Here is a 23808-nt window from a genome sequence, read left to right on the forward strand (position 1 = left end):
TTGAGAAGGGAAGGTTGAGAGGAGATTTGATAGTGGTGTTCAAGATCATGAGGGGTCTGGACGGAGTAGATAGAGGGAAACTGATCCCATTGCTAGAAGGGTTGAGACCCAGAGGGCACAGATTTAATGTGAATGGCAAAATAACCAATGGGGACATGAGGGAAAAAAAATTATGCAGTGAGTGGTTGGAATCTGGAATATACTGGCTGAGAATGGGGCAGAGGCAGATTCAATTGTATCCTTCAAAGGGAAATTGGATGAGCACTTGAAGACAAAATATTTGCAGGGTTATGGGGAAAGGCAGTGGGTGGGGGTGGGGGCGGTGTGTGGTGGGACTAGCTGAATCGCTCTTACAGACAGCTGACACAGACTCAACTGTTCCCTGATTCTATGACATTGATCTACGGTTTTCATATTTTGACTCCCAAAACATTCCTGAACATCTCATTATCTCATAACTCAGATGGAATTCGATTTCAAATGTCAATGTAAACCAATGACCTTAATTATGAGCGGGTGGAAATGTGAAGTACAATAACATTCTCAAGTAATTAAAACCAAATTTGGATTATTCAGTCATTAGTAAACAGCAGTGCTGTGGACATGGACATTCAATGTAGGATCTTTCTGGTCAGTATAACTCAGTTTCAAACTTGCAATGAAATGCTCTGCCAGGGAAGGGGAAGCTCACACTGATGGTACCGTGAGAACACTTCCACACCAGGGTGTGGTTTATAGGCGTTTCTGTAGGCAGGCTGACCAGTTTTTTTAATCCCAGCCGGGTCTCAAGGACCAATTTCAGAGCAGCATTTGTCAAACCTACTGGTGGGGAAGAGTAAGAGGAAACCCAAGGTAAGGATTAAAGAGTAGAAAAATAACTTTCAAGAGGGGTCTTAAAGAAAATGAAATTTTGTATTCTTCATCTCTCCTTTTTTCCCTCCAACCTCCTAATTTTAAAGCTTACATTTACAATTTTGCATCTAGCATTGCCATAGAAAGGCATCGAATTAACCAAAAGGCACAATTATTTTTCCAATACATCACATGATTTCAGAAGTACTTCTCTTAAGTTATCATCCTATTCACCTATCACACAAGTAAAATAAACACGATAAAAATACAAGCTATACTTTCCCATTTTCCTCCCACAAAAGGCACTGGGGCAAATTTGAACTGAGTTATATAACAGACGTTATAGTTTCAGCCTCCCATTACACAAATGTCCCAAATTTCTCTTCCGTTGACTTCAGTGGAAATGAAAATCAGTAGAAGTGATGGGTGGCTGAACTGATATCACCTGTCCTACACCATCATCCAGTCAAAATGAGCCCACTGACTCTTACTTGGGCACATCTCCATAGATGATAGTCAATTGCTGTACACTGACTCACTCATATTCTTTATATGTGTGTCAGCAGGTTACTTACTGCATTGCCGGTAGTACACAGTACTTCAGTTAATTGCAGCAGGGTCTAACTGGACATTGATTACAATCAGAACCCTTACTGATCCTTTATCTGCCTGAGGGGCAATGAGGCCGCTTCCAGTGTGTCTGCCACCGTACTGCTGAGATTATCTTTATTCAGCACAGAACAAAGATAAAAGATGGAGCTGTCATGGTCTGTACAGCTCAGTGCTACAGCCCATTTACTAAGTGAGCCACCCGGGAGAGTTAACTGCTTTGGTCTTAAATTAAGTATCACATTCACTTAGACCAGACTTATTATCTAAAGAAACTAAGACCAGGTAGGAGTCCAAGGTGATACCTGGACCACAGATAATGTGATTCCACTTTCACGTGACAATTTTGAGATTTTTAAAAAGTTGGGAACTATGCAAACGAGAATTCAGAACTTTATCCTCCTTCAACTTTTTCAACTCTTCAAAAATCTGGACCCTTGAGGCAAGGGCCCCTTCAACAAACTTAATGTTAGTTTTTCTGTTTTTATTTCCGATCTCTAGCATCTGCAGTGCTTTGCTTTTAATTTAGCGTTAGTTTAGGCTGGAAAGATATTCCTTAAAAGCCTTCAATTCAGTACTAATAATTGGAACCACTAAAGTCATGTTATTAGCTGGTTACCAGCAACATACATTTCATTGAAAAATTTTGTGCATCAATAGAGCCCTATATTTACTCAAGAACTAATAAGCTGGCAACACCCTTCCATTTTAACAATTAATTTTGTTACATACAGTTAATAACTTCCCACTTCCTAGATCTGTAGGGCTAACTCCAAACTCCTCATGACACCCATTGGAGAGGAGAGAGGTTTGGAAAACAAGGCCAACCTTACTGTAGATCTAAATTTGATTTGGACTCCCATGGGCGTCTTGCAAGGGGGAGCCCTTTAAGGAGGAGCCCTGTAAGGAGGAGTGGGATCGCTGGATTTATCCCTTATATCCTCACTGCAATGTTCATCTTCCATTATATGACATATGCTGGGGCAGAGTTCCAGAGGTATCATCTGCCCCCCTAACGCACTTCTCAAGTGACAGTGAGGGGCCAGTAATAATACTCTCCATGTATCTGCTAATCCAATGCATAAATGTGCTGACCTCACAATAATGTGAGAACAGTTCATTTTAGTTGAGGCCCATTGTCATGTACTTGTCATTCCTGAGATGAGCTAATATACAGTAAATCATTTTTATACTTCATGTATACACAGACGCACAAACACAAAATCACTGATGTCCATCAATTTAAACTTAACCATCCTCAAACACCTTTTTCTAGTACTTTAGCTTAGCTACTTACATAACTGCACAACGACTGCTAAAACTGTGATACATTAATACATTCCTTCCCCTCTCTGGTTGGCTGTTGCTCTACAACACCAGTCATTGAGTGTGTTGTATGACCTGTTTGAGGCAATTTGGTCTCTTCAAATTATCACTTGGATTTGTCTCTTTTCAGGAGTCCAGGTTTCAGTCTAAGAGGTAGTGTTTTTCAACCTTCATTCTGTCGGTGTGGAACATTCCCCTGCCTCAATTTCAGTTCTACTAAATGTCTGATATGATTATTTAGACAGCTCCCACATTACTATCTATCAGCAAGAGAGAAAGACTGATCAGTATGTTGGTGGAACAGTCAACTGACAATTTTTCAGGAGAGGTGTGGTGACTTCTGGAGTGTGGTTTTCACAGGATTCAAATAGCCATTCTTCATGTGTGAGCCTCAATAGCAAGTGCAGACAAGCTACTTCGACCATGGTGGTGGGGTGAGGTGGGGGACATCACAGCCTAATGACCCTTTCTCAAAATCCTACATTCCTTAGCCTTTTTTTAATGTACCTGACTGCAACATTTTAATGATCAATGTACATGGATCGCTAAATCTTTTTGCCCTGCTCTGTTCCTAGCTTTTTGCTATTGAAATAATGTTCCGATCTATTCTATTGCGTCCAAAATGGTTGACCTTGTAATTATTTGTTGAAATCCATCCCCCACAGTTTTTCCCACTCACTTAATCTATCACTGGCTTCTATAATTTTAAGCTTTCATCCACAGTGCTTACCACCAATTTTTTGTGTCATCAGCCAAATTGGATATGTGGCTCTCTACTGTGTTATCCAAGTAATAAATATGCTGAATAGTTGAGGCCCCAGCTATAGATCTCGCTAAGACACCACTATAGTCACTTCTTTCCAATTCATTTTCCAGTACATGACAGATTTCTAAATACCAATGAGATAAGAGATATGGGATAGTGTGGGAAAAAGGCATTGAAGTGGATGATCAGCCATGATCGTGCTGAATGGTAGAGCGGGCTTGATGGGCTGATTGGCCTATTCCTGTTCATATGTTCCTATCTTCAGCCAACAGCCACATGAGCCCACTTTCCAGTGGTTTAATGACCAGGAGCAGGAAGCTTGGATGATTTATTCATAGTTAGAGGCACCAAGGCCAACAGTAGCAACCAGAATGTTGCCTGAGACAAGGTCAGCATGGGGATTGAATCTCTTGTCTTCCTGGCTATATACCTCACCATGCATATACACACTCAACCATCAATCTGAATGGAAATAGGTTGTTTGACCAATTCATTTCAGCCTTGCGAACAGATAACCAATTATATCCCTGTCGCCCCAAATAAGTATAATTCTGTATAAATTCTAATTCCAATTAAGTACCTCGTTGGTTAATATCATAACTGGATCAGTGTTCTTTCAGGGTGCTAATATAATGGGACTCAAAGGACCACGGGGTTTAGTGAAAAATAAGAACACTTGAACATTTTATTTTGATGGCGGAGGTGGCTTATTGCAATGGATGTAAGATAGAATAGCGACTTTTAGCATGGTTTGTAACAAATGAGAAAATGTTTAACATTCATCTCCTCATGAAGGCAGTAATTTTTTAAAAAAGGTATTGGCAGAGAGGAGCTACACGTGAGGACGGGTGTTGTTTTCTTCCACTTCACATCCACCCGTTTCTTCCCCCTCTCTCTCCTGAATGGTATGGGCACCCTGGATATAATTCTATGATGCTGAATGCTCGTCCAAGTACAGAGTCTGGACAGTGTGCATAGCAGGCTATACACCTGTACTGGAATCACAGCCAAGCCCTGATTCTATCCTTACTCAATGTCTGCAATGGGGAATATTGAATTAGGGGTATTTGGACACTGAAAGACATTCCCAGACTGTTGGTTCTCTTCTGTTGCCTGGGAAGCTGATGCCCATTATTCTGACCGCAGGCCAAGCAATAGAACTTGGAATCTTTCTAATTTTGCTGAGTAAAAGGCACAAATGATGACATTTTTTATATACACTGCCATTTCTGAGGAGCTCCTGGGCATGTGTTTAGCTAAATTAGTGTTGTATTGAGTGTCGTGCTGACAACACCACTTCTGACGTCAGCCTCTTTATAAAGTAAAGATTATCTTTTTTTAATATAACGTGGCATTGTAGGAAGAAATTCAATCAACTCCATTGTCAATTAGCATTCTTGAATCCTCATAATCCATTTAAAGCCTTCACTAATTCAGTAAATTGCCCAGCTCCTCCTCTCTAAAAACTCATTTGTTCATGTTCCAAGAATCTTTTGAATATTAATGAGTTTACCACGGGTTATTGGCTGTGCCAGTCTCGCTTGTGATAGTAACCTGGATGAAGCTAGGCTCTTATGGAAAGCTGACTAGATGATCACACCTGCTGAACTCAAACTGACGATTCCTATAGATAATATTTTAATACAGTGCACGACAGACAAATTCTCTCCGCCCCAACTCGCTCCCTAACTGGAGAAATGTTCTTCAGACTAAAATTAGGGAGACACAAAATGAGTCTAGGTTGGTTTCAGCCGAGTCAGTGATCAATGTAGGTGCACAGTGTGAGACTGCTGACAATTTGGTATGAATTAGCCTGGATTCAGAAACGCACTCAGACAGATCAAAGATAATTGTCAAATTAGGGACAAAAAATTCAGTGTTTCAGTAAGGCATGTTTTTCTAAGGTTGGAATTAAGGCACATTATTGGAAGAGAGTAGAAACAATTTGACTTTTCATTTGCATAACTATAGATGATTAGGAGCTGATCTTCTGAGTTTCCAGAGCAGTGCTAAATTTCCTAGTTGAACCATTCATCAACTCAATAAAGCTTAAGACATTTATAATATGTATAATCTTTGTCTGGAGTTCTCACAGTCTTTCAGGGTCAAATGCCTTTAAAGAAATTGATTTTACCAATACTGGCAAGCGACTGAGTGACATTGGCTTCGAAATCTCCGTTATGAACTCCTGTCCCTCTGAAGGCTCCTGCGCCAGCATTCTTCTCCCAGTAATGGTGCCAATTTCCTGAGCTGTCGGCTCCAAATCCATAAACATTCACCTGCACAGCAGAGGCAGCACATCTGTTAGAGTAAAGCTGCACAAGAGAAGGAAGTCCCAAGTTTTTTCCCATTTTGTCCCCCTTTTGGCAGTGACTCATTTGGTTGCATGGGTGAGACTACCCTCGCAGATTGCAGAGGGCTGGCTTGGGTTACGCTGCTTGATCCTGAATTGGTGTGATATCCATACAAGCCCTTACCAGCTAAAAAAAACAGACAAATCATTGGAGAATGAGTCCTGCTAATTTTTCAACTCTCTTACCTACCGGGAATGAGACCAATTACTGCACTGAGATAAGCAGCCTTGAGTATATAGACCTTGGATTGAGCATTGTTCATCTAGGAACATAGGAACAGGACTAGGCCATTCAGCCCCTTGAGCCTACTCTGCCATTCAATTAGATCATGGCTGATCTGTACCTAAATTCCATTTACCCATAATGCTTCCAAATCTCTTGATTCCTTTGCCTAATAAATATCAGTCTTTGAAGCCCTATTTTCCACAGCAACAAGAACCTTTTGGGGGACAGAATTCCAGATTTCTATAATGCATTATGTGAATAAGTGTTTCCTGATTTCATTCCTAATGGCCTGACTCCAATTTTAAGATTGCATCCCTTTGTTCTTGATTCTCTCATCAGAGGATATAGCTTCTCTGAATCTACCCTGCCAATTACCTTCAACATTTCAAACACCGTGATTAGATCACCCCTCCTTCTTCTAGATTCCTATGTCTTAGACCATAAGACTATAAGACCATTAGAGGCAAAAGTGGACATTGGGCCGCTGGAAAATGACGCTGGAGAAGTAGTAGTGGGGAACAAAGAAATGGTGGAGGAACTGAATAGGTACTTTGCGTCAGTCTTCACGGTGGAAGACACGAGTAACATCCCCAAAGTTCAAGAGAGTCGGGGGGCAGAGGTGAGTATGGTGGCCATTACAAAGGAGAAGGTGCTAGGAAAACTGAAACGTCTGAAGGTAGATAAATCACCTGGACCAGATGGATTACACCCCAGCGTTCTGAAGGAGATAGCTGAAGAGATAGTGGAGGCATTAGTGGTGATCTTTCAAAAATCACTGGAGTCAGGGAGGGTCCCAGAGGACTAGAAAATCGCTAATGTAACCCCACTGTTTAAGAAGGGAGTGAGGAAAAAGATGGGAAATTACAGCCGATTAGCCTAAATAGGGCAAAGTCAGCATGGTTTCATCAAGGGGAGGTCATGCCTGACAAATCTGTCAGAATTCTTTGAGGAGGTAACGAGTAGGTTAGACAAAGGGGAGCCAATGGATGTTATCTACTTGGACTTCCAGAAGGCCTTTGACAAGGTGCTGCACAGGAGGCTGCTCAGTAAGATAAGAGCCCATGGTGTTAGAGGCAAGGTACTAGCATGGATAGAAGATTGGCTGTCTGGCAGGAGGCAGAGAGTGCGGATAAGGGGGTCCTTCTCAGGATGGCGGCCGGTGACTAGTGGAGTTCCGCAGGGGTCAGTGTTGGGACCACAACTTTTCACTTTATACATTAATGATCTAGATGAAGAAACTGAGGGCATTCTGGCTAAGTTTGCAGATGATACAAAGATAGGTTGAGGGACAGGTAGTATTGAGGAGGCGGGGAGTCTGCAGAAGGATTTGGACAGGTTAGGAGAATGGGCAAAGAAGCGGCAGATGGAATACAATGTGGGGAAGTGTGAGGTCATGCACTTTGGTCGGAAGAATAGAGGCATAGACTATTTTCTAAATGGGGAGAGAATTCAGAAATCTGGAGTGCAAAGGGACTTGGGAGTCCTAGTCCAGGATTCTCTTAAGGTTAACTTGCAGGTTGAGTCGGTAGTTAAGAAGGCAAATGCAATGTTGGCATTTATTTCGAGAGGATTAGAATATAAAAGCAGGGATGTGCTGCTGAGGCTTTATAAGGCTCTGGTCAGACCGCATTTAGAATATTGTGAGCAATTTTGGGCCCCGTATCTCAGGAAGGATGTGCTGGCCCTGGAGAGGGTCCAGAGCAGGTTCACGAGAACGATCCCAGGAATGAAAGGCTTAACATATGAGGAACGTTTGAGGACTCTGGGTCTATACTCGATGGAGTTTAGAAGGATGAGGGGGGGATCTGATTGGAACTTACAGAATACTGAAAGGCCTGGATAGAGTGGACGTGGGGAAGATGTTTCCAATAGTAGGAGAGACTAGGACCTGAGGGCACAGCCTCAGAGTAAAGGGAAGACCTTTTAGAGCAGAGATGAGGAGAAACTTCTTTAGCCAGAGAGTGGTGAATCTATGGAATTCATTGCCACAGAAGGATTTGGAGGCCAGGTCATTGAGTGTATTTAAGATCGAGATAGATAGGTTCTTGATTGGTAAGGGGATCATAGGTTATGGGGAGGAGGCGGGAGAATGGGGTTGAGAAACTTATCAACCATGATTGAATGGCGGAGCAGACTCGATAGGCCGAATGGCCTGATTTTTGCTCCTATGTCTTATGGTCCTATGTCTTATTCAAACCTATGTGGCTGTCCAGCATTTGGTGGTGTATTTACCAAATGAGCAATAAAAGGGCTTATACTTCTCTTTTCAATAATTAAGATGCACCAGAAGTTACATTTACCTCATCACAGATATGAAGTGCAAAAGCTATGACCAGCATTCCAGTCGAGCAGTATCTTCCGTGATGCTCGTTCCAGTTGTCATGAACATACTTAAAAAAACGCGGGCTGTAGACCAATACCTGAAAATCTCGAGAAGAAGAAATTGGATTTAGAACAAAGATAAATTATCAGGTAAGTAGTAAGTCTAACATCAGGTACATGTTTTCAGAACTGGCTAAATATTTTCCTGATCTACTTATAGGAAGAATCAGCTTTTAACCAAATTTGAAATGGAACTTGGTGCTACCTAGCTACTACTTGATTTTGCTCACCTCTTTCTTACACTTGCCAACTTTGGTCGTGCACTTAAAACGCTGTCGCTCCTTGGTCCTTCTCTAACTTTCCTCAATGAAAATAGTGGGCTTAAATGCCACTGACAATATCAGTAATTTAGGGAGAGAGATGGGAAGTTAGAAGAGCCTTTTTTTGACTAAGTAGGCTTGAAAAATGACCAAGGAAAGATAATGAAACGGAGTGTACATGCATTCAAAGCAGTAGATGAGAACTTTGTTGCATGGTGTAAAATGAGTACGGGCAAGTCAGTAGCTTGTTTTATATCTCTCCCAATCTTTATTTAGAATTACCAAGTATACCTACCAATTGGCACTGTTACCTCCATAGTCTTCCCAAATCCACACTATCACCTCTGCAACATTACCCCCGTGCCTAACCTTCACAGAATCACAGAGTGCAGAAGAGGCCTTTCGGCCCATCGAGTCAGCACCAACACGTGAGAAACACCTGACCTACCTACCTAATCCCATTTATCAGCACTTGGCCCATAGCCTTGAATGTTATGACATGCCAAGTGCTCATCCAGGTACTTTTTAAAGGATGTGAGGCAACCCACCTCCACCACTCTCCCAGGCAGTGCATTCCAGACCGTCGCCACCCTCTGGGTAAAAAAGTTTTTCCTCACATCCCCCCTAAACCTCCTGCCCCTCACCTTGAACTTATGTCCCCTTGTGACTGACCCTTCAACTAAGGGGAACAGCTGCTGCCTATCCACCCTGTCCATGCCCCTCATAATCCTGTACACCTTGATCAGGTCGCCCCTCAGTCTTCTCTGCTCCAACGAAAACAACCCAAGTCTATCCAACCTCTCTTCATAACTTAAATGTTTAATCCCAGGCAACATCCTGGTGAATCTCCTCTGCACCCCCTCCAGTGCAATCTCATCCTTCCTATAATGTGGCGAACAGAACTGCATGCAGTACTCCAGCTGTGGCCTCACCAAGGTTCTATACAACTCCAACATGACCTCCCTAATTTTGTAATCTATGCCTTGATTGATAAAGGCAACTGTCCCATGTGCCTTTTTCACCACCCCACTAACATGCCCCTCTGTCTTCAGAGATGTATGGACACACATGCCAAGGTCCCTTTGTTCCTCAGAACTTCCTAGTGTCATGCCGTTCATTGAATACTTCCTCGTCAAATTACTCCTTCCAAAGTGTATCACCTCACACTTTTCAGGGTTAAATTCCATCTGCCACTTATCTGCCCATTTGACCATCCCGTCTATATTTTCCTGTAGCCCAAGACACTCAACCTCACTGTTAACCACCCGGCCAATCTTTGTGTCATCCGCAAACTTACTAATCCTACCCCCCACATAGTCATCTATATCGTTTATATAAATGACAAATAATAACCTTGGCCCTATCCTCTGCACGTAGCCCTCTGGAAACACAATCTACAGATATATATGGGGTCAGCTGTACATGTAAGATAATAACATCCGATTCCATTAGATTCTTCCGCTCGTCCAATGTTCAACCATCACTAAGTTAAAAACAAAATACTGCGGATGCTGGAAATCTGAAACAAGAACAAAAATTGCTGGAAAAACTCAGCAGGTCTGACAGCATCTGTGAAGAGAAAGACAGAGTCAACGTTTTGAGTCCAAATGACAGTTCTGTAGAAGAGTCATCTGGACTTGAAACATTGACTCTGTCTTTCTCTCCACAGATGCTGTCAGACCAGCTGAGTTTATCCAGCAATTTTTGTTCTTGTTTCAACCATCTCCTTCAACCTCCTCCTCAATCTCTACCTTCATCATTGACTCCATCCCCATTTCCTAGCAAATATTTTTGGCTGAACCAGTCAAGTTGCAATCTCAGCATACTATGTGATGGGTAGCTAAGCTTCCAATCCCATATCCTCACCAACATAGAGAAAGCTTATTTCCACCTCCATTATATTAACTGCCTGCATCTCAGCCTCAGCCCCTCTGTGTTGAAACCCTCATAGGAACATAGGACATAGGAACAGTAGTAGACTATTCGGCCCCTCAAGCCTGCTCCATCATTTAACTAGATCATGGCTGATCATCTGCCTCAACGCCATTTTCCCACACTGTCCCTGTATCCCTTAATGTCACTGGTATCTAGAAATCAATCGACCTCTGCTTTGAACATACTCAATGACTGAGCCTCCACAGCCCTCTGAGGTAGAGAATTCCAAAGATTCACCACCTTCTAACTGAAGAAATTCCTCCTCATCTCGGTCTTAAATGTATTCTTTCTTATTCTGACACTGTATCCCCTGGTTCTAGATACCCCCAACCAGGGGAAACATTAACAGGTATGATGGTAGACAGGCAATGGCTAGCATTTAACGAATTAATACATGGTTTGCAACAAATTTACATTCATTTAAGGTACAAAAAGCCAGTAGGAAAAGTGATCCAACCTTGGCTAACAAGAGAAGTTAAGGATTCTATCTGATCAAGGGAATAAATATATAAAGTTGCCAAAACAAGTAGAAAGCCTGAGGATTGAGCATTTTAAAATTCAGCAAAAGAGAACCAAGAAATTAATAAAGAGAAAATTGAATATGAAATTAAACTAGGAAGGAACATTAAAACAGACTGTAAAAGCTTCTATAGGTATATAAAAAGGAAAAGGTTAGTAAAGACAAATGTGGGCCCATTACAGGCACAATATGGAGAATTTACAATGGGTAATAAAGAAATCACAGAGAAACTAAACAAATACACTGGTGCATGTCTTCACAGAGGAAGACAGCCTCCTTAGACAGCACCTTCCATCTTGATTGACAAGGGCCGCAGAAAGATAGGAACACCACCGCCTATAAGTTCCCCTCCAAGCCACTCACCATCCTGACTTGGGAATATATTACCGTTCCTTCACTGTTGCTGGGTCAAAATCCTGGGACTCCCTCCCTAACAGCACTGTGGTTGGACCTACACCACAGGGACTGCAGCGGTTCAACAAGGCAGCTCACCACCACCTTCTCAAGTGCAATTAGGGATGGGCAATAAATGCTGGCCTAGCCAGTGATGCACACATCCCACTAATGAATTAAAAAAATACCAGAAGCCTCCCTGAAATATTGGGGAACCAAGGGTCTAGTAAGATTGAGGATCTGAAAGAAATTAGTATTAGTAAAAAAGTAGTGCTGGAGAAATTAATGGGGCTAAAGGTTGATAAATTCTATGGACCTGATGATCTACATCTGTTGAAAGAGGTGGCTGTAGAGATAGTGGAGGCATTGGTGATCATATTTCAAAATCCTTAAGATTCTTGAATGGTGCCTGCAGATTGCAAGGTAGCAAATGTGGGAAACTACAGACCTGTTAGCCTGTCATCAGTAGTAAGGAAAATGCTATAATCCATTATAAAAGATGTGATAACTGGGCATTTAGAAAATAATGATGAGATTGGACAGGGTCAACATGAATTTATGAAAAGGAAATCATGTTTGACAAACCTGTTGGAGTTTTTTGAGGAGGTTACTAGCAGGATAGATAAGGGAAACCAGTGGATGTGATATATTTGGATTTTCAGAATTCTTTGGAAGGGTCCCACACAGGATTGGGGGGGGAAAATACTGGCATGGAGTGAGGATTAGTTAACGGACAGAAAACAGAGTAGGGATAAATGAATCATTCTCAAGTTGATACCCTGTGACTAGTGGGGTAGCATCACAAGAATCAGTATTTGGGCCTCAGCTGTTCACAATCTATTTCATGATTTGGATGTGGGGACCAAATGTAATATTTCCAAGTTTGCTGATGACACAAAATTTGGTGGGAATATGAGTTATGAGGAGGATGCAAAGAGGCTTCAAGAAGATTTAGACAGACTAAACGAGTGGGCAAGAACATGGCAGATGGAAAATAATGTGGAAAAATGTGAAGCTATCCACTTTGGTAGAAAAAACTGAAACGCAGAGTATTTCTTAAATGATTAGGGATTGGGAAATATTGATGTCCAAAGAGACTTGGGCATCCTTGTTCATAAGTCACTGAAAGCTAACATGCAGGTGCAACAAGCAATTAGGAAGACAAATGGCATGTTAGCCTTTATTGCTAGAGTACAGGAATAAGGAAGTGTTGCTGCAGCTGTATAGTGCCTTGGTGAGACCATATCCTGACTTGGAAATATATCGCCGCTCCTTCACTGTTGCTGGATAAAAATCGTGGGACTTCCTCCCTAACAGCACTGTGGGTGGACCTACACTGCAGGGACAGCGGTCCAACATGCTCTGGAGTATTTTGTGCAGTTTTGGTCTCTTTACCCAAGGATGGATATACTGGCCATAGAGGGAGTGCAAAGAAGGTTCACCAGGTTGATCCTAGGAATGGCAGGATTGTCCTGTGAGGTAAGACTAAGGAGACTATCTGGGCCTGTATTCTCTAGAGTTTAGAAGAATGAGAGGTGATCTCACTGAAGTGCACAAAATTCTTACAGGGCTTAATAGGGTAGATGCAGGAGGAATGTTTTCCCTGTTTGGGGGGAGAGGTCAAGAACTAGGGGACACAGTCTTAGAATAAGAGGCAGGCCATTTAGGACTGGGATGAGATGGAATTTCTTCAGCTAGTGGGTGGTAAATCTTCAGAATTCTCTACTCCAGAGGGCTGTGGAGGCTCAGTCATTGAGTACGCTCAAAGTAGAGGTTGATAGATTTCTAGATGACATGAAGGGTCACAGGGATAATGCGGGAAGATGATGTGAGGTAGAAGATCAGCCATGATCTAGTTAAATGGCAGAGCAGGCTCGAGAGGCTGAATGGCCTACTCCTGCTCCTATGTATCTACGTTCTTATGCTTGATACAAGAGTATCAGGAGCCATTATTGAAGAGGGAAGCTTTGGTCATTTCCTCTCTTCCTTACTCTAAAAATGCAATATGTCTTAAAATGAGGCAATGTGAGAATTCTCAATGAAACAGTATTATTCTGTGGTGCTGGTTGTAAACCAGCTGGATAATGAATCAAATTCCTTATGGTTTATGCAGGGCACAGAACAGGATAACAACAGGGATGCAATCATTGACTCTGAAGCCTGGGAGAGCCAGTAGAATTGTGTTTCCTTAACTTGCTGATGCTGCTGGTCAGCCATAAAAGTGATGAAGTTTTGGTGCAGCTGAATAATGCATTTTGAGTTCCTTTATACTTCTGTGCACAACAAGCTGGATGATACCACAGATGCCCTCATCGTCAGTCTGCGGACAAATTCATTTTGATGGTGACTAACAGAATGATATGGATAATGCATTGATGTATAATGGGGCTTGACTGAGAGCCTAGATATCTATAGTCTGTTGAAACAGCTGCACTCCAGGGAAAGCAATGCTTGATTTACAGCTCTTTCTTTGTGATTTCTTTTGTCAATTGCACAGTGTTTATTTACACAAGATATAGAGGTGTCAAGTGCTTTCAGTTTCTGCTATTGATATTTTAAATGGTCTGGATGGTTGACACTTTTATAGGGCTCTAGTAAAAAGTTATGAATGAATGACTTTTTAAAGCTTTTTCACACATGCTATTGTTACTATAAGGTTAATTGGTCCTGTACAGAGTGTATACTGGGTGATGGGCATGGAAGTGCCATAGATTGGTATGGAGGGTATGAGGGCCATTGGTTGGCATGGAGGGTATGAGGAGTCATGGTGGGTGGATGGAGGGGCATAATGTGGCATGAGTTGGCATAGAGCGGGTAAGGTGGGTGTGTGAGAGGGGCAAGTGGGTGTGAGGGATAGAGGGCTGTTTTTTGCTTTATTCATTTGATTGTAATTGCGATGAAGTCCCCCAGCACCGAGGCGTGCCTTTTCAACAGCGCACCTCGGAAACTGGCAGCCTCTTTGGCTGCCTCCACGCTGTTTCCAGGGGCAGCAAGCCCAACTCCAGCATGTAGTCCCCCTCAACCCCAGAACAAAAGTCCTGCCTCTGCAGGTACTTCCTCCCAAGGGGGAGGGGGGGGCATGCCTAACCAGGAAATTTCCTGACCCCAGCTACCCGCCTCTGGAATAAAAATCCAGCCATAATCACTATTACTGTATGGTCTGTAAGACACATTTTATTCTTTGCACCAAAAATACATTCAATATTAGTGTTTGATATGACTTATTTCAAAATGTCTCACTTTGTTTTGCTCTAGAGTTGGGCATTAGAACTCCAGTGTGAGTGGAAATGTTGCAACTATAATGTAAACACAGCCTCAACCAGTCACCAAAGATCTTCCACCTGTGCCTTCCCAACTAAATACAGATAACAAAATTCCAACTCACCTTGTCTTTATTTGCATTGATCTTACGTAGCACCGATACATAAGTGCTGTTCATAAAAGAATAAATAAAATGTAGAAAATGTCATTAATTCATCTCATTCTGAGCACACAATTAAAGAGAAATACAACCATTTATTTAAACAATCTGATATCTAATTGTGTCTTACTGACCAACTTGAAAATGCAATTATTAATTGCTGACCTATAATGCATCTAGAATCTTTAGTACTCATTGATCAACATATTATTAATGAACATCTCACTTTATCCTCCATTGAATGTTTGTGTCCTATGGATACTTAAGGAGAGACAACGAATGACCAAGTTTTATGTGACTTTGCTGAGTATGTTCTACATTAGGGTTTTCATTGACCAATATTATACACCTCCCTACAGCCCATGTGGAAAAAATGTCTAGATGCCCCTTGTCAAGGCTCATGCATGGAGGATGGGTAATTGGGTGGGTGTAGGAGGGTCACAGCCCATTTGAAGCTCTACCCCAGGATATGTCGTTGCCTTCCATTCAGGAGAACTGGAAAGCAAAAGAAATGTAAAAATAACATGGAGGGAAGTTGATCATCATGGAGATACAAGGCTGTTTGCTGTTGTTCCTTTGACAACATTTAGCTATTGACTCACCGAGTGATATGGCCAGTTGTGAAAGCACTGATTAGCCACTTTATGTCCAATACTTTAAATGGGATCAGAACCAAGGACACATTATTTGCAAGGTTCTGAGCACTTTCAGGGTACATGAAGTGATGCGTGGTTTTAGTGCCCACATCTGCCTCGTAGCCAGCTGTTTTTGCCCGATTCATCCTATGTGAACAGGAGACAAGGAAAGGAAAAATGATGATGTCAGAAGACAATAAGACATTAAGCAAGTGCTAAAATGATTCCAGCTCTGTGTTAAGGTAGTTGATAGTGGTTGGGACACTACAATTTCAAAGAAGAGCATGGAAATTATCTATGGTGTCCTGGCCAATGCTTATCTCTCAAACAACATCACTAAAACAGCCATTATCATAGTGCTCTTTGTGGGAGCCTACTGCACAGAAAGTGGTTGCTGTGTGGAGTCCATATATCATTCTAGTAAATCTACACTGCCCTCCATCCAAGGTCAATATATCCTTCCTAATATGTGATTTTCTCGCGGTACTTAAGGTATGGTTTATCCAGGACTTTGTATAGCTGAAATGTGACTTGTACGCCATTATATTCTATTCCTCTAGATACAAAGGCCATTTGATTATTTTCTGCACCCGTTCATGCCATTTAAATGATGTCTATTTTGACCACCATGTTTCCTTGGACCTCCACTGCTTTCAGCTTTTCATCATTTAGAAAGTCTCCTGTTCTATCCTTTTAGGTCCAAAGTGGATGACCTCACACTTGCCTGCATTGAAATCCATTTGCCACAGTTTTGTCCAGTTACTAAATCTATCAATATCCCTTTCCAATTGTATATTCCATCCACACTGCTTACATTACTACCTATTTTTGTTTCACCAGCAAATTTAGATGTGCAGCTTTCTATCCAATCACCTAAGTCATTAATGAATACAGAGATTGTTAAGGATCCAATACAGATCCTTGCAGAATACCATATGCTGCCAGTTAGAGAGATGCTGCCCATTATCTCTAATTTCTGTCTCCTTCCACTCAGCCAATTTCCTAACCAGGTCAATTGCCTTCAATTCCATGAGTTTCAACTTTTCCAACAGTCTTTTATTAGGAATTTTATCAAAACCTTCTGGAAATCTAAATAATGACCATAAACACTCTCCTGTCCACTATTTTAGTCGCCTCTTCAAAAAATTAATTCAGTTTCAACTCATTATGTTTCTTCTCCTCGGAGTTCACCATCCTCTTATCCTCTCTCCTTCAATATAACTCCCCAATATATATCCACAGCTACCTCCTTGACCTTGCCACCTCATGTGGTCTTGCTAATATTATGACATCTATCACAGATATGGCTACCTTTGAGCACTTCTTTGTCTTGCTCTCTACCAACAACCCCCTTCCACATACCAAATCTGCCTCCTGTATCAACCGCTGGGAGAAAAATTATGCTCTAAAAAATGCACTTACAACAGCACTTTCAAAGCCCCAACTGTCTTTTTGCATCTACTGATTTGCTCAACTGCACCCTCACCTCCATCTTTGATGCCCTAGTCCCTTATAAAACCACTACTTTCTCTCACACTGGCCATTTCCCCTAGTATAGCCCTCATCTCCTCTCTCTCAAACTCAAGGGACGCAGACTTCAAAGGATATGGCCGAAAACTGGTTTAGTCTAAATCCATGACTATCTTTCCATCTGCTTGAATTGCCCCAATCAGGTTTCTACCCATGCCACAGCATTGAAATGTGGCTTATCAAAGTCACAAATGTTATCTTATGTGACTGTGACAAAGATAAACTATCCTTCCTCATCCTTCTCAATCTGTCTACAGCCTTTGATGTAGTTGACCATACGATTCTCCTCCAACATCTCTCCACTTTTGTGCAGCTTGATGGGACTGCACTTGCTGAGTTCCATGCATGCCTAATTGTAGCTAGTGTATCACTTCAATGGCTTTTCTCCCTGCTTCTGCATCAATATCTTTGGTGTCTCCCAAGGATCTATCCTCGGCCCCTTCCTACTTCTCATCTACACATTTCCCCTTGGCGACATCATCCAAAAGCACAGCATTAGCTATCATATGTACAAAGACAAAACCCAGCTCTACCTCACAAACATCTCCCACATTTTCCTAATCTTTCACAGGATGTGTACATTGCTAGCTAGGCCAGCATTTATTGCCCATCCCTAGTTGCCCTTGAGAAGGTGGTGGTGAGTTGCCTTCTTGAAACATTGCAGCCCATATGGTGTAGGTACACCCACTGTGCTGTTAGGGAGGGAGTTCCAAGATTTTGACCATGCGATGATGAAGGAGAATCGATATATTTCCAAGTCAGGATGGTGAGTGGCTTGGAGGGAAACTTGCAGGTGGTCATGTTCCCAGACATTTGCTGTCCTTGTCCTTCTAGATGTCAGCGATCGAGGGTTTGGAAGGTGCTAAGGAGCCATGGTGTGCTCCTGCAGTGCATCTTGTAGATGGTACACACTGCTGCCACTATGCATTGGTGGTGCAGCAAGTGAATGTTTGTGGAAGAGGTGCCAATCAAGAGGGCTGTTTTGCCCTGAATGGTGTCAAGGTTCTTGAGTGTTGTTGGAGCTGCACTCATCCAGGCAAGTGGCGAGTATTCCATCACACTCCTGACTTGTGCCTTGTAGATGTTGGACAGGCTTTGGGGAGTCAGGAAGTGAGTTACTCGCCTCAGGATTCCTAGCCTCTGACCTGCTCTTATAGCCACAGTATTTATATGACTAGTCCAGTTCAGTTTCTGATCAATGGCAGCCCCAGGATGTTAACAGTGGGGGATTCAGCAACGGTAATGCCATTGAATGTCAAGGGGTGATGGTTAGATTCCCTCTTGTTGGAGATGGTCATTGCCTGACACTTGTGTGGCATGAATGTTACTTGCCACTTGTCAGCCCAAGCCGGCATATTGTCCAGATCTTACTGGACAGCTTCAGTATTTGAGGTGTTGTGAATGGTGCTGAACATTGTGCAATCATCAGCGAACATCCCCACTTCTGACCTTATGATGGAAGGAAGGTCATTGATGAAGCAGCTGAAGATGGTTGGGCCTAGGACACTATCCTGAGGAACTCCTGTAGTGATGTTCTGGAACTGAGATGATTGTCCTCCAACAAACACAACCATCTTCCTTTGTGCTAGGTATGACTCCAACCAGTGGAGAGTTTTCCCCTTGATTCCCAATGACTCTATTTTTGCTGCTCAGTTTTATTTTTGTTTTATAATGTTCCTGTGAAGTACCTTTGAATATTTTATTCCTTCAAAGGCACTATAAAAGTTGTTGTTGCCAGGCATGACCTACCCATCACAATTCCATGCTGACAATAATCAGTTGAAAATTTAAGGTTTTCAGGTAGCCTAACCCTATAGACTCTAGAAATTTCCCAATAACAGATATTAGGTTAAGTGTTTGTAAATTCCCCATTCTGATTCCCATTGACCTGAAATGTTAACTCTGTTTCTCTCTTCACAGATGCTGTCAGATTAACTGAGTATTCCCAGCATTTTCTGTTTTCAATGTAATTTGCCTGTTTCCCTCTCTCACTTTTCTTAAATAGCACAATTTTTCAATCAAGTTACCCGAATTGAGAGAATTTTGAAAGATTATAGTTAGGGCATCCGCAATGTTCTCACCTACTTCCCTTAAAGGAATCCATATAACTACAAGGCATTCTCTCTTCTCCTTATGACTGGTCTCAACATTCTTATCATTCAGTGACGACAGCTCATCTGATTTAGAGATTTTTATCTGTGGGCTATGCTCAGTTAGTTAACTTTTAGCTAGTGTAACATTTTTGTGGTTTTGTGGTCTCACAGGATGAGCTCCTGGTTCGTGCAATCACTAAGACTCTTTCCACCTCTGTAACATTGTCCAACTTTGCGAGTCTTGGCTCCTTTGTGGCTGAAACCTTCTTAGGGGGCTTGACAGGCTCGATGCTGAGGGTTTTATTTGCCCAGATTAGCCTGCTGAAGTTCATAGATGAAAAATGACCACTTAGTTGAGGTACTCGAGGATAACTGGCATTGATGGAACTGTACCTCAGTGAGAATCAATGCTTTAGGAGAAGAGGGGCAGGAATTAGGGGTAAACAAAATACTCGGCTCCGACAATGCCACGTTGAGTAATAAATGCACCTTGAGTGCTAAACCATGCAGATTAGGAAGGTTCTAAATTCAATTCTTGATTTGTGCTGAAATTGGAAGGCTACATGTTCCCCATGCAAGTATGACACACATATTTACAAATCATCCATATTGCAGGGTGCACAAAATAAGCTCTTGCAATGGTGCAAACAAAATCTGGAACCTCTTGATGTACAGCTTCACTGCACAACACATTATCCAGTGAACCACTGTCACAAACTGCTGTTTTACCTGATTTCAGCTAGAGCATTACTGGAATATTGTAACGCATTTCACATAAAAATAATTACTTGGAATTGCAGTGACAGTTATGCAGGAGAACACATGAACTATTTTACAAAAAGCACAATCCCACAAGCAATAACAAGATGACTAAACAGTTAACTATCTTGGTTCCTTTGCTGGAGAAAGGATTGTTGGCCAGGACACAGAACTCCCTGCTTGTCGACAAACAGTGCATTGGGGTCTTGACTGTTTACCTGAACTGGGTGCCTGTTTCAGGTGGGTATTGAAGATCCCTATTTAGTATCATCAGAAGGACAGGTTCTCTGCTAATGCAACACTCTCTCAGTGGTGCACTGGAGTGTCATCTTACAATGTTGAGCTCCATGTCTTGGAATGTGGCTCAACACTATAACATTCTGATCCAGAGGCGAGAGTGCCAACTGAACCAAGTTTGTCTCAGATTCCAATCACCAGTAGTTGACAAGCCCAATCTAGGGTAAGTGAACAAACATCAGAGAACCACACAAGAGAAACATTGTATTAAGTATGTTCCCTTTGCATAGAAGTTGAGCTGTGTTCAACTTACAAAGAGGTTTGTGTACTTTCTTTTTGTCATCCTTCCAATTTCTTTCCTCCTCTCCTCTAGCTACTTATATTGAAGAAATAAAAGGTATTACACAGCGGTTTTAAAAGTTCTTTCTGCAGGCATGGCATCATGAGCAATATTTTATTTGAATCCTGAACTTGCATTTTACAACTTGAATAAGTGGGCAACATGCTAATGTTAGCACCAAGTGACTTACCTCATGACTACATTATTAGAGTCAATTGATGGTCCATATTTGGATCCTTTTAAATTGCCAGAATTTCCTACAACAGCGCATGTCCTACATCTGTTTGGTCCCTGGTCCATGAACATGTTGTCCCCCGGAAACAGATTAAATAGTTCTTCCATTAAGCTGCTAATATTGGATGGGTTATTTTCATGTTGAAGCCTCTATGGGAAGGTAATATTTAAAAAAAAACAGTGATTCATTAGTTTATACCCAACAATATTTCACCAAATCATAAATTGTACAGAACTCAGGGAGGCCATTTGGCCCATTGAGTCTGCACCAGCTCTTCTGAACAGCAATCCAGTTAATCCTACACCTTCATTCTCTATATCCTGTAATTCTTTTTCTTCAAGTATTTATCCAACTCCATTTTGAAGGCCACAATTGAATCTGTTTCCCACCATCCTATCAAGTAGTGGATTCCAAATCCTCACCACTTTGTTACATAAAAAAGTTTTTCTCATGTCGCCTCTGATACTTTTGCCAATCACCTTAAATCGTGATCTTGTTATGTACCCTTCAGACATTGAAAGCAGCTTCTCTTTATCCTTCATGATTTTAAACATCTGAATTAAATCTCCTCTTAACCTTCTCTACTTCGTGGAGAACACTCCAGCTTCTCTAATCTATCCACCCAATTGTGATCCCTCATCCCTGGATCCATTCTATTAAATCTCCTGTACACTCTCCAAAGCCTTCATGACCACCTAAAACGCCATACCTAGTATTAGACAAAATACTCCAGTTGGCCCAAGCTACCTAACTTGCTGACTTTTGTACTGTATTCTTCTATTTATAAGGTCCAGGATCCACACATGCTTTATTTACTGCTTTGTTGATTTATCCTGCCACCTTCAGAAATTTGTGCACAAAACACCCCCACATCCCTCTGTTCTTCCACTTCCTTTAAAAAATTGTACCATTTTTGCTTTTATTCCAACCTCAATCTTCATACTAAAATAGAACCAAATACTCTGCAGTGAATTGCACCTGCCATGGTGCCCATTCCACCAGCTGTCTGTCCTTTCAAAGTCTAATAATATCTTCCTCACTATTTACTGCACTTGCAAGCTTCATGCAACCTGCAAGTTTCAAAATTGTGCCATGTACCTCCAAGGCCTAGTCATTAATATATTATTAAAAACAGCAGTAACCCTGGTAATGAACCTTGGGAACTCCCCTGTATGTATCCCTCTGGTCTGATAAACAATCATTCACCCCAGCTCATTGTTTTCTCTCTCTTAGACAATTTTGTACCCATGCTGCCCATTTTGCCATGGGCTTCAATTTTTGCCAACAAGCCTAATATGTGGTACTTCATTATCGAATGTCTTTTGAAAGCCCATTCACAACTCTCTGTTACCTTGCCAAAACACTCAATCAAGTTAGTCAAGCCCAATTTACCTTTAACAAATCCATGTTAGATTTTCCTTCATTAGTCAATGCTTGTCCAAGTGGCTGCTAATTTTCTCGAGTATTGTTTTTAAAAGCTCATCCAACATTAATGTTAAATGGACTGGCCCGAAATCGCCAAGTCTATCCTCTTCTTTTTTTAACAAGGGTGTAACATTTGCAATGCTCCTGCCTTTTAGCATTTATAGAAACACAGATAGATTAACTTTATTATAACACTGTTTGGTGTCCAATAAGGATTTAATGGAGCAAGGTCCAATAGAAATCAATGAAGATGCAATAATCTTACTATGCATTAGCCCATTGTGCATAACGAATGTCTTCCTGATGGCTGGCTCACATTGAGATGTAAATATTTTGTTAACTTATAGCACTGGGGGTAATTTTGACTTTGGGATTAATTGAAATCAATGGAAATGTAAGTCAGGAGTGATATATAATGGGTGGTTGAATTTATACAGCTCATTTTACATAGCCATTAAGTTGCATCTTACACTTCTTCAGGTGTCTAAAGTGCTTCACCGCTAATAAGTTACTTTTGAAGTGCAATCAGTGTTGTTATGCAGGTAAACACCAACCTGTTTCTGCAGCTGCAAAAGAGACTCCAGGATAGTATGTTGCCTCCCTGGTGCCAGGGTCAAGGATGTCTCAGAGAGGCTGCAGGGCATTCTGAAGGGGGAGGGCGAACAACCAGTGGTCGTGGTACATATAGGTACCAACGATAGTGAGGAGGATAGCCTTAGATTACAGGAGGATATAGACGGGCAGGTCAGATGGGCTGATCAGTGGCAAATGGAATTTAATCCGGATAAGTGTGAGGTGATGCACTTGGGCAGGACAAACAAGGCACGGGAATACATGGTGAATGGTAGGACCCTGGGAAGTACTGAGGATCAGAGGGACCTTGGTGTGCATGTCCAACGGTCCCTTAAGGTAACGGGACAGGTAGATAAGGCGGTTAAGAAGGCATATGGGATACTTGTCTTTATTAGCCGAGGCAATAGAATATAAGAACAGGGAGGTTTTGCTGGAACTTTATAAAACGCTAGAATATTGTGTGCAGTTCTGGAATCCGCATTATAGGAAGGGTGTGATTGCACTAGAGAGAGTGCAGAGGAGATTCACCAGGATGTTGCCTGGGCTGGAGAGTTTTAGTTATGAGCAGAGATTGGATAGACTGGGGTTATTTTCACTGGAGCAGAGGAGATTGAGGGGGGACATGATTGAGGTGTACAAAATTATGAGGGGCATAGATAGGGTAGAGAGGAAGGAACTTTTCCCCTTGGTGGCATTGTCAATAACCAGGGAGCATAGATTTAAGGTAAAGGGCAGAAGGTTTAAAGGGGATGTGAGGAAAAATATTTTCACCCAGAGGGTGGTGTGAATCTGGAACTCATTGCCTGAAAGGATGGTAGAGGCAGAAACCCTCATAACATTTAAGAAGTATTTGGATATGCACTTGCGATGCCATGGCATACAAGGCTATAGGCCCTGTGCTGGAAAATGGGATTAGAATAGTTAGGTGCTTGTTTGAC

At 41.8% G+C, this 23808-nt stretch overlaps 1 protein-coding gene across 2 annotated transcripts in view; it reads right to left on the reverse strand.

Moving 5' to 3' along the window:
* Window positions 1–4866: 4866 nt before the first annotated feature.
* The window catches only part of LOC144679950 (CMP-N-acetylneuraminate-beta-galactosamide-alpha-2,3-sialyltransferase 1-like), a 99156-nt gene continuing 80214 nt past the window's right edge, over window positions 4867–23808 (reverse strand). The window contains exons 3-7 of one of the 2 annotated variants that reach the window (XM_078540950.1): window positions 20828–21021; window positions 15646–15825; window positions 15008–15053; window positions 8433–8552; window positions 4867–5832 (exon numbers count right to left, since the gene is read on the reverse strand). In XM_078540950.1, coding sequence (XP_078397076.1) covers window positions 5659–5832; window positions 8433–8552; window positions 15008–15053; window positions 15646–15825; window positions 20828–21021 — 714 coding nt within the window. In that variant the 3' untranslated portion in view covers window positions 4867–5658. The other variant, XM_078540951.1, reaches the window with a different exon arrangement.

This window comes from Cetorhinus maximus, chromosome 4, assembly GCF_964194155.1.
Source record: "Cetorhinus maximus chromosome 4, sCetMax3.hap1.1, whole genome shotgun sequence".
NCBI classification, from domain to species: Eukaryota; Metazoa; Chordata; class Chondrichthyes; order Lamniformes; family Cetorhinidae; genus Cetorhinus; species Cetorhinus maximus.